Source organism: Miniopterus natalensis, chromosome 4 (genome assembly GCF_054644295.1).
Source record: "Miniopterus natalensis isolate mMinNat1 chromosome 4, mMinNat1.hap1, whole genome shotgun sequence".
NCBI classification, from domain to species: Eukaryota; Metazoa; Chordata; class Mammalia; order Chiroptera; family Miniopteridae; genus Miniopterus; species Miniopterus natalensis.
Genome location: NC_142084.1, coordinates 45787993 through 45800334, shown reverse-complemented (window position 1 = coordinate 45800334; position 12342 = coordinate 45787993). Strand labels below are relative to the sequence as shown.

At 34.4% G+C, this 12342-nt stretch overlaps 1 protein-coding gene and 1 non-coding gene across 3 annotated transcripts in view; both read right to left on the bottom strand.

The window, feature by feature from the left end:
* The window catches only part of RBM46 (RNA binding motif protein 46), a 31735-nt gene extending 19607 nt beyond the window's left edge, over positions 1-12128 (bottom strand). For both annotated transcript variants that reach the window (XM_016197812.2, XM_016197813.2), the window contains exons 1-3: positions 11978-12128; positions 10608-11075; positions 9341-10123 (exon numbers count right to left, since the gene is read on the bottom strand). In XM_016197812.2, coding sequence (XP_016053298.1) covers positions 9341-10123; positions 10608-11075; positions 11978-12128 — 1402 coding nt within the window. The remainder of the gene's footprint in view (positions 1-9340; positions 10124-10607; positions 11076-11977) is intronic.
* Positions 8467-8570, bottom strand: LOC148093274 (small nucleolar RNA U13). Its single transcript, XR_015714485.1, has one exon. It is a non-coding gene; the product is annotated as a small nucleolar RNA U13 (small nucleolar RNA).
* Positions 12129-12342: the final 214 nt, after the last annotated feature.

The window sequence follows — 12342 nt, the reverse complement described above, 5'->3', positions numbered from 1 at the left end:
AGAGGACTTCAAAATAGACTAGTATACTCTAAGAGGTGTAAGAAAGATGATTCTGAATTTTAATAGTCTAATACAGAATCTTTTCTTCTCCCATGCATTTATTTAACAACATAAACAGATTTAAAATAAATCGTAAAAAATTAAAGTTTTTTCTTAGTTTAGAAACTTACATTGTCTGGGTTACATAAAATTATAACCTTCCTCCCTGAAACTTTCCTCTATTAGACTTAATTCCAACCCCTGGAGCTTCATAAGTCTTTTTACCATGTGCCAACTCTTCAAACATCTGAAGATAGCAATCATATTCACCCTGTAAATATTAGTATTTACAGATAAAAAATCCCTAAATACTTCAGTTGTTCACTGTCCTACTTCATAATAGTTTCCATGTCCTCCATAGTTGTCAAGGTTAATTAAACTCTGGTGCCCAAAGCAAACAAAACATTCCACATAGCCCTGGCCCAGTAGTTCAGTTGGTTGGAGCATTATCCCTCACACCAAAAAAGGCTGCAGATTCAATTCCCAGTCAGGGCACATAACTAGGCTGTGAATCCAATCCCCAGTTGGGACTCTTATGAGAGGCAACCAATCAATGTTTCTCTCTCTCCTCCTCCCTCCCTTCCTCTCTAAAAATCAATAAAAACATATCCTCAGGGGAGGAGTAAAAAAAAAACAAACATTCCTGTACACCAAAAGGTTTCGGGTTCGATTCTCGTCAGGGCACACACCTAGGTTGCAGGTTCAATCCTGGTTGGGGTGCATAGGGAGGCAACCAATTGATGTTTTTCTCTCTCTCCTTCCCTTTCTCTCTAAAGTCAATAAAAACATATCCTTGAGAGGGGAGGGGAGGGGAGGGGAGGGGAGGGGAGGGGAGGGGAGGGGAGGGGAGGGGAGGGGAGGGGAGGGGAGGGGAGGGGAGGGGAGGGGAGGGGAGGGGAGGGGAGGGGAGGGGAGGGGAGGGGGAAAAGAGAAAAGAGAAAAGAAAAAGTGAAGCTCAACATAGATATCTATTAAAGAAGCTGGATTTATACATTCCAGTTTACATTTTTTACTTATTCAAGTGTCAAAGTGTCAATCCTTGAATTAATTTGTGTATAAAAATCAAGCTATCCTGTTTAAACACACAACAACAGAGAAATTTCAGAGTACATTCACCAAAATATCAGACATTACACTTATAACAGACTGATGTTTCCAATGATTGCATTCTTATATGCTTTTTAACCAAAGTTATAGATAACAATTATAGCTGAAATCATTATCAGTGTGGTATATAGATTATATTTACTACATCAAAGCAATGCAGGAAGGTATATAGCTAGCCAAATAAATCATTTTCATAAAATATGAACCACTGTATATAAAAAAATCCATAGGCCATTTTTATAGTTCAAATGTCACTCGCCATGAAATAAATAATGCACACAAGTAACTAATATATCTTGAACCAAATACTACAAATATAAGGAGCAAGAAAAACCAAGTAGTTATTAACATTTTGGTGATTTAAAGCTTCTAATTAGTTAGGGAGACTAAAGTTTTTTATTTTGTTTTCTTTTGTTTTAAACATCCAAGGGAAGTTCACCATTCTTGGAGGGACTGCACTGCCAGGTCTTAGATAGATGATATATTACTCTAGGGTAGATGATATATCTAAAATTAATAAAGAGTGGATTCTATATTTAATCTTAACCAAAAAGCCCAGAAGCAACTGACACTGAATAATTTTAAAGTGGTTAAAAGTACAGATAATCACTTGAATAAATTCACTGCAGTAAAACCAATTTTCCAAAACACCCGTCTCCATTTACTAGTTCATTCAGTAAATTACATTGCTATAGTATAAATAATCACGGTCTATTAATATCACTGAATATGAAATAGGAAGCAAAAATAAAGGTGCAATAGGCTGAAGGCTATCTGCAGCTTCTCACATAGACTTTAATGATTCTAAACACAAAACATAAGTAAGCCACAGGAAAGAAAAATCAATGTAACACTGAAATTCCTTTTATAGCCAGGATAAAAAATATATTTAGGTGACACCATGTGGCAAAATTATGAATTGCTACTGACATCTAAGAATGGAAAATAGAGGCAAATTTTATTGTGGCATTGACTCAAGGGGGGAAATTTTACAAAGCATTATTTTCTAAAATATTAAATGACAAAATCAGATGTTAAATTTATAAATTAATAAAGCTACTGTTAAAACTACTGTATTATTATAACAAGTATTTTAGGAAAGTATTAGCTAAAGATAATGAGAAATTATAGAATAGAGGATCAAGCATGATTAAACAAATGTATAAAAGTAAATGAAATCACATGATCACGTTAGCCAGTTAATAACATAATTATGGAAAAATACTGGTCAAATGATGTATTTTAATACACATCATTTGCCTAGATTCTCTGTTACAAAAAGAAAATTTCAAAACTTTTAAGTAACTGTGTTATAAAATCTTGGTTTTGATTATAATTAACAAATTCAGATAAGGAAATGAGCAAAAAGCAATCACTTGTTCATACAAATGAAACAGGTGACTGCCGAGCCTTTCATTTTTTAATCCAGTTGTTCTGCTGTGAAGTAGGCAGATACAAGTTTTGAATTGTATAAAGGAAGGAATATTAAACTGATAAAGAATTAATTCATGCAAAAGTAACTCTTAATTTTCAACTATTTGAACTCAAGTATGTATCTTGGTAGACAAAGAAATTCAAGTATTATTTTTGGTCCTTCATAAGATTTTTAAGCGTATTTTAAACAAAACCATTAATTATGGGGATAAAAAAGTTCTTAAGAGGTCACCAAATAAAACCCTCATATTTTAGAGGTGAAGGCACTGAGGTCCACAGAGAGTAAATGATTCATTTGCCATTCATTCCAAGGTCACAATTTGTTGGTGGCTGAGACTGTAGGTTCTTATAGTTCTACTTGGTAACTCACTACTATATTAAATAAGCTGCTTCTCTCACAGTACTAACTTCATAATAACTATGGTAAGTTAATACAAGTGTTAGTAAGATAAAAATTATGAGGAATTCCACATAATGGCCTTTCAGAAAAAATATTTAAGTTTCAAGAGGAACAGAAATATATTTTCATGAATACTGGGCCCTCATGGAGGGTCAAAGACACATAGTTGAGTTAATGGAATTTTCATCTCACCACTTGATCATATGAAAACAAATTAAAGCATAAAATGTTGACGCTGATCCTTTCTTATTTAAGTAAATTTTAAAGCAAACTTAGCAAATTTTGTTTTTTAATATACCAGTTTAAAATACCATCATAAAAGTCAAATCTGTAATTAAAACTAGAAAGGAAAGAATAACTTTCTAAAACTATCATTTTTCTTCTAATTATTTATAATTAATTTTTTCCCTATAATATAGTACCACTATATCATATCTAGTGTAAGAGTCTCCTAAAATTATTTCTTAAATAAAAAATTAAAAAACTGAAGGTTTCTCTGTTTCAAAGCAATTTATTGGCAAATTTTTAAATCAAAATTTGATTTTTTTGTATTTCTGCCCATCAATCTGGAAATAATGACAGCTCATAAGAAAAAAGCACCTTATTTTTCACATTAAGACTTCTTAAAATAGTATTCCTTTATCCTGTTGTCTTCTATTTTATAACTTTCAACCAAGTTATAAGTGATAACAGAAATTAAAATCTAATTTAAATATTAAATAGAAAGCATAGGAGTTATCATGCTTGGAATGTACATTAATATTTTACTACTCAATGTCCAGAAAAATTCTAATAATGTATGTAATTACAAAGTCAATATGAGAAGCAATATGCAAGTTAGGCACAAAATGAATATTGAAAAAAAGAATCTACAGCCTTAGCCAGTTTGGCTCAGTGGTTAGAGGACTGAAGGCTCTCGGGTTCAACTCTGGCCAAGGGCACATACTTCAGTTCCAGGCTCCATTCCCAGTCCTGATTGGGGGGGGGGGGGGGCGGTATGGGAAGCAACCAATAGATGTCTCTCTCTCTCACATCGATCTTTCTCTCTTTCTCTCTCTCCCCTGCCCCCTTCCACTCTCTCTCTGAAAATCAATGGAAAAAATATCCTCGGGTGAGGATTTAAAAAAAACATAAGCATAAAAGATATTAAAAAGATGAATATTCATACATAAAACGGTCCACACAAATAAGAATATTCATCTAGGAAATAATTACTTGCTCAGAGGAAACGCAAGTAATATCAACATGGTTGTACTATGTTAAAAAGCAAAACTGCTGAAATTTCAATTAACTAAAGTCCACTTTCAATTTCCAATTCTTAAAATCTAACAGAAATCACCAATGCAAACATTATACAGAACTGTTTGCCATTAATGGGTCACCAAGCTGTTTTCCTAAGTGTGTGATTATGTGGTGTCCCTCTCTGGCCATAAACTCTTCTCCCCATTTACAGCTCACATCAGGTGTGAGGTGTGCCCTTCCTCTGCACTACCAAAATAACCTATGCTTAGAGTTTGTGCTTGCCTTCTTCAGTAGACTGTGAGTCCTTAAGAGCAAAAAACAATGTTTTATGTATCTTTCACTCCAGACTGCTCAGGAAGCACACAGCACAGGAGAGGCATTCAAAAAAGATTTGTTCTTTAGTTAAACTTCATCAGTCATGGACAAAACAATGGCACATTCAGATGAAATTAAATCAATGGCACAAGCTGGTTTGTGACAGAGGCTCTTCATCCCTGTCTGAAAGCTTCAGGTAAAAAAAAAAAAAAATCCTACTTAATCAGTATTACAAACATAGAAGAAAAGAAAGGCCTTACCTACAATTATTGTTAATAAATTATTTAACAAGGTGAATTATGAACACACACTGAGGCGACTTCCCGCCTTCCAGTAAGTATTCTATAGGACTTTCTTCTTCAAAACTATTACTCTCCAGAGCTTTTCTGTACCTCCTTGATTTCACTTATTCCACTCCTGAATGGCAAAGAATCCTCCAGGAGAAAGCAGTGGCAGAATTGGAAGGCTCCAATTCAAAACAGAGGCAAAGTTTTAAGAAAAGAGGGATTATTCACACTCATAGTCTCATCTATTACTAAAGATACAAAATTTTGAAGTAGAAAAGTCTTATTTAAAAAGGTGATACTGGGGAGAAAAAGGGGAATCTGTAATATTTTAAACAAAAATAAAATTTTAAAAAAACAGAAATGAAAATTAAAAAAAAAAAAAAGATGATACTGAATGATCCAAGATGTCGCCATACATCAAATATTTGGTATAGAGCTATCCCTTACACCCAACTCTGTATTCCACCCATTAAACCAACTGAGTGTCCCACTTATTACAAGTTCCTAAATATAACCAGGTAACACATAATTCCTATCCTATTCGTTGAGGTTAGGGAGGTTATTCTCTGACATTATGAAGATGAAGATAGTCTCTAACTATGAAGCAAAAAAAAAAAAAAGAGGGTTCAATTTTGTCCTTAATCCCAGCTTTCCTTCTATTTAGGGGCACTCTGCTTAAAATAGAGCTCACTTTAAATGGGAAACAAAAAACAAACAAACCCCAAAATATTTTAAAACTGATTTTAAGGGGCTATACGCCAAGTACTTCTGGGATTCTGGTAAGAGCACTAAATGGTCACTAGAAGTAAATTCTCTGATTTCTAGTACTCATTTGGATGCCTGTTACCCCTTTAAAAACTTTCTATTTTCCTCATAACACCAATAACAGTCATTTAACTAAATAAAGTCTAATTTTTTACTTTATTTTTCAAGCTTGAAAAATGGGCATGGTAATGCCAAAACAATGTGGACATTAAAAGTACATTCTTAAAGAGCTCTGAAATAAAAGCTAAATGAAGAAGTCAAAGATCATCAAGGTAAGACTGGATAATAATGCTCAAAATAGCACCAAACTGAAAGGATTAACAGAAGTGCATTAAAACAATTAAAAAAAAATACTACATCCACAGAGATCATCTTAAATAGTAAATTCACTATCTCGAAAATCATATTCAAATTCTTTAAGAAAATAGAGCCAAAAGATTATCTAATCCTTAATGACCTCCATTTGAGGGACTCCAGGAACAAGTCAATAACCACCTTTCAAGATACTAGAAAAATCCAAGGCTTGAAACATGTATAAATATTTAGCAGAATATCAATAATAAACAAAACACCCTTCCCCTCTAAGAACACATCACTACCACCATGACCTCAACCCTGAACCATCCAATGAAACCCTGCCAACTTTATCTAAAGGAAACTCCACGTAAAAACAGATCAACTTTTTAAAGCCCAGAGGCTCCAGTATTAATAGAGGGAAAAATCAAGTCAGATCAATACCACAATGATACTAACTCTATCCTTAACCTTCCATGTAGCATCATATAATCTGGCTGTCTACAGCACCTGTCATGACTTAAATGAGATCTGAAAGTCTGACTTTTGTTTTTCAATCAAAAATTCCTAGACCCCTGATCTCTGACTCTTGAATATCCTGAATTCTTTCTCTCCTTCTCCTCAGTTGCCTCTAACTCAACCTTCACTCATATTCCTAGACAATTACAATAAGGATTTTTCTGTTACTGTCTGTAGACAAGGCCTCAGGCCTTGTGTACTGCACCCAAGCAAGCCCTAGTATTTACTTGAAAATTTTGACTTATATTTGAATCTTAGCTTTTTTCTCTGATGGTGAATAGAAACTGAGAAAAATATATATTGTCCAATTTTTTGTTAGAAGCAGCTTTAATATAAGGTTAATAAAATGTGAAATAGATGACTATAAAGCAAACTGCCTGTGCTCTCCAAGGATTCCACTTATTGAAGTTAATTGTATTCCTAATTAACATAATCAACTTGGGAATACTGTACCTGAAAACAGGGGTTTTCTTTGGGAACTAAAAGTTAAGACGAGTGCCCAGCACGGCGTGACTCAGCGGTTGAGCATCGACCTAGGATCCAGGCAATCGGGGTTCTATTCCTGGTCGGGGCACATGCCTGGGTTGTGGGCTCGACCCCCAGTCGGGGGAGTGCAGGAGGCAGCCAATCAATGACTCTCTCATCATTGATGTTTCTACCTCTCTCCCTCTCCTTTCCTCTCTCTGAAATCAATAAAGATATATTTTTAAAAAATAAAAGTTACAACGAGTTAACTATTGACCTAGTACCCAAGTAAAAAAAAACTTTTAATATTAAATTAAAAGCTGATTCTGGTTTCATAGAACATCTGATCTCCTTTATGGGATAACCAGATGGGGATACCATGTCTAAATAGAAAATCTGACATAAAATAAACTAAGACGACTATGTTTTAAGACTCTTCAAATCTAAGCTAAATTTGTAACAGAAATGAGTGAGGATAGAAATAAATCTATTTCAGCATTACAGTGTTGGGTCAGACACAGGTGTCCTGGGAAACACTTGCTCAGCAACTACTTACCTATTTTCTACTCCAAAAGAAGAGCTTGATCCATTTTTCTCTAGGAGCCCTAATTTGAGTTATTTACTACTCACCTAACTTTAGATTTAACTTTGAGTGTCTTTATTAAAAGAAAAATGGAAAGCTTCTATTATGTACATTAACGGAAACCATACCCAATAATTTATTAACTTAAATGACTAAAATTACCAAATATTTCCAAAGTAATAACTAAGGACACTATTGAAAAGTTTCTCTGAAGGGAACCCTACCTTCAGTCCTATAGTTATGACGAGATCTCTGAATCAGAATCTCCTAAAAATATTCATAATACCATGGGAGTGGCTGTAATGAATAGCAAACCTATACAATATGTAAAAGTTACTTTCCCTTTTGGTAATGTTTTACCTTTTTTACTGTCTTAACAAATTTGAGGATATCAATTTTAAATAGATATAAGATTCATGAGTACTGGATATAGCTTCAGTATGTAGCTCCAGAACCATGTAACAAATCAATTTTAAGCTAAGAGTTTGACAATTGCAGTAAAAACCACACAATTACAATCCTTTAGTAGGTGACCTTTCTCCTTTTTATAGTTGATTTTCAAGAAACCACTATTCTAATAAATATTATTTGGAGCACAAAGTCATCACCAACTGAAATATATAGCTGCACTTAAAAAATGAGACAGCCCAGCCGGGCGTGGCTCAGGGATTGAGCGTCGACCTAGGATCCAGGCGATCGGGGTTCGATTCCCGGTCAGGGCACATGGCCGAGTTGTGGGCTGCAACTGATCAATGACTCTCTCATCATTGATGTGTCTATCTCTCTCTCTTCCTCTCCTTTCCTCTCTCTGAAATCAATATATATATATTTTTTTAATACAATAAATAAATAAAAAATAAATTAAAAATGAGCCAAACTGGTGAGAAGGTGATAGCTAACAAAACAGTAAAAAACAGAAAGGACGAAAATACCACAATGATACTATATCTCTTCCTTCAAAATGCCAAATATTTAGTTAGCAGATATCCCAGAGCCTTTCTTTTTTTTTTCCCCCACGTCAGATGGGTAATATGCTAAAGTCGTAACAAGGTTTGTGGGAGGCACATTTCACTCAAGAGTATGAACACCCAATCATCAGGCTTATGAACTACAAAAGGATCCAAAGCCTTTCTTAATTATCCCTCAAATGATTTAGAGAAACTTTTTTTAAAGCATGATGTTAAAGAGGAGAATGGTCATAAACATCTTTTAATGATGCTTTTTGTCTTTCATGAGTACTACTGAAAAATTTCCAGATTGGTGAGCATATAGCTGTGTCTACAAATGATCCATATGAAATGCCTCTGACTTTACCAACTTCCCAACCCCTACCTCCTCAAAAAAGATTATTGGATAGGCTTCACCAAAGATGCAGGGACACTTATAAATTGGTTTAAGTAGTAAATCCTGTAACTTATATAGAAATTACTTCAAGTGAAGATGAGTCATTACTGAGGATGTCATTACAAAACAATAAAGTAATGAAACAGGATCATGAACTCTAAAGTAAACAAGTAATGCTTAAAAAAAGCTATAGCCCTGGCCAGTGTGGCTCATTTGGTGTCAGTGCACGCACCTGGGTTGCTGGTTTGACTCCCACTAGGGGGTGTGCAGGAGGCAGCAGATGGATGTTTCCCTCTCCCTCTCCCTTCCTCTATTTAAAATCAATAAAAACATATTTTTAAAAATAAAAATAAATAAATAAACAAGCTAAACATAGGAAATCTCTATAGGAGAAAAGTCTCAACAAAATTTACCACAAATTCATAAAACTGAGCTAAAATTTATGTTAAGTACTCACCACCAATGTTGAATTCAAAATAAATGAATTTATAAATAATCTATAATAATACTTCATATTCTACAATATTACAGTATCTTTAAACTTACCCAAATGAAGTAATGTAAACTGGGCTGCCAATTCCTTTGCATCTTCTAACGTAGTACAGAGTTTGTCTGGCATGAAGTAACTCTGGGATCCATTGGCAATAGCAGGAATAACAATTTTATATACCAAGAGTACTTTCCCATCTTGACTTGTTGTTGAATATAAATAATATTCTGGTGGTGCCCAATTATTTTTGTTGCAGTAATAATCCAAATGCATTACTGCAGAATTGAAATGATTTGATTTTAAAGAATACATACTAATTGGAGTAAGCTTTGTTCCAGGAAAAAATGGGTAAGTGCATCTATCGATTTCAGAAGGGCCTGGACTATGCTGACCATTGAGACGAGCTGGAAGAGCTGGTGGCTTGCCTAGAGTTTTTGGATGGCTCTCTTCTTTGTTAGCAAACACAATCAAGTTTTCAGAATTGGGGCTAATCTGACCATTAAGATGCTGTCTCCAGGTATTTTCTTTATTTACTGGTTTTGCCAGTGTTACCTCAATACTTGCTCCATCAATGCACTTTCCATTCATAACAGACATAGCAGCCACTGCATCTTCTCGGTTGAAAAAGTGAACAAAAGCATAATCTCTAAGTTTCTTTACTCTTTCAACTGCACCAGGTTTGAATTTATTGAATTCTGCTTTAATTGTTTCCTCTGCAGTTGAGATCATTAAATTTCTAACATAGAGAACTTTAACTCTCTGCATGGTTTCCTCATCAACCTCTTTCTCTGGGTCAGCCCAATCTACTTGAATGGTATGGCCCCATAGTTGGAATGTTCCTGTAAAAAAGAATAAATCAATCTGAAGACAACTGAAAAACAAAAGTCAAATACTGTTAAGCAAAACTGTTTCTCCAAAGAAGCAGAAACTCAAATATGTATCAATACATATGGTTAAGCATTAGTTTCCCACTCACATGAAAATTTACTAAGGCAAATCTAATCAGAACTCATGGTGAAATTAATTTTAAGAGTCAATAGAACAAATGTACTTCAAAGACATCTTTATTAGAAAAATTACACAGTCTTTTGGATTTTTATCAAGCAACAATTAACAACTTATTAAATGTATATCATTCAGTAACCAGTAAGTTATAAATAATGACTCTTATAGAAACAACTTGATTTACTTTACTTACTTACTCCTTATTCCTCTTTAAGGGCATTATGTATTTTCATAATATTGATATATGAGGTACTGTCATTTTTTCATATTTATAATAAAGGGAATATGGAAAAATAACCTTTAAAAGGACAGGCTTACCTGGAATTAGTTTTCTCCGGGCCATAGCAGCAGCTCTGTGAGATTCATATTCAACAAATGCAAAACCACGATTTTTAGTCTTATCAGTTGCACTTGGATAAACAATGACATCTACAACTCCTTCTGTAACTTTCTTCATTTCATCCAAAATTTCTTCTTTCTTCTTTTCCTTGGGAATAGCACCAATAAATAATCTGCAATTATCCAAACTTACACACACACCAATAAACTTCCCAGGTCGAATCTCATAATTATTTAGAATTCTGATGGCTAACTGGGCTTCTTCTTTTGTAGTGTACATTACAAAAGCATAACCTCGATTTTCACCACTAAATTCCATCATAAGTCGAAATTCATATATCTTCCCAGCTCTTTCAAATACAGGGACTAACTCATCTTCATACATATCACGAGGTATTTTTCCTACAAAAACTTCACAGCCTCTAGGTGGAGGTGGACCTTCCCAACCTAAAAGACAAAAATAAATAGATATATTCTAATAAGATATTTATATTCACTATTCATTCATTCATTGCACAAATGCACTGTGAGCCTTCTTTGTATCATGCACTATTCTAGGTATGGGGAGATACAATAGAGAACAAAACAGAAGCCCCTTCCTTCGTGAAGCATATATTCAATACAGAAAGGAGACAATGAGTAGTAAGAGCTATAAAAATACAGCCATAGATGGGTAGTCAGGTAAATCTTGTCTGAGAACATGAAGTTTAAGCAGACACCTGAATAAAATGAGGGAATGAGCCTTGAGAATACATCAGGAAGAAGAAAAAGTGCTTTAGATGTCAGAACAACTCAGAGAACACAGGCCTGTATGGCTAACATGTACTTGAGGGAGGAGTAAAGTGGTAGGTAATGTGGCGACCAATGTAACTAGAGACTAAGATTTCATTTTAAGTCTGATAGAAAGTTTACTGGAGGGTTTTGAGCAAAAAAAATTACATTAGCTATTGGTAGAAAAACATTATATCTAATTATCTGTTTGCATCTGATTTAAATCTAGTATAGACACCGTTCCTCTACTTACTGCTCTTTCAAATTCCTCCCAAAAGACCTCTCCTTTAATATCTAGAGTACCCTTTTCCCCACTGACCCAATTCTGACTTCTTTCTAAACCAATCCAATTTATTTCTCAACTGCTTCTTAATAGAAGAACAGAACTGAAAAATGTAATGGTAAAACACGCATAACATGATAAAACCTACCTCTTTTAGTAACATTAAAAATTATTGCTAAGGTATTAAAGCAGTTACAAAGAATAGTGCTACTGTTTGGGATACTTGTGGAGATATACACAACATAAATGACTACACTAAAGCTTCAATTTTTTTTTAACATAAACAAATCCACACCTGGAGGAGGACCACCAAATTTCCTTTGCCCATTTTCTTGAACCATGTTGTAACCAGTCTTTTCCATCAGAGCAAGTAATGCTGCTTCATTCTGCGTACCAGTTCGGACTTTACTGCATCCATTTGTTCCATCTATGTTTTCTTCATTCATGGTTGCAGTTCCTAAAACAAAGTATAAAAAAACAGTGATTATGACATGGAGCATCAGGAATCTATGAAGCATATCTTTGGGTTGCAAGAAATTAAGGATAGTTGTGGCTGCTACATTTGGTGATCACTGCAGTCCTGCCCCCAAAGTTCTCTACAATGGAAGCTGGAAACTTCTTTTAATGTCAATTAAGCACTGCCTTTATAAGGCCTAAGCT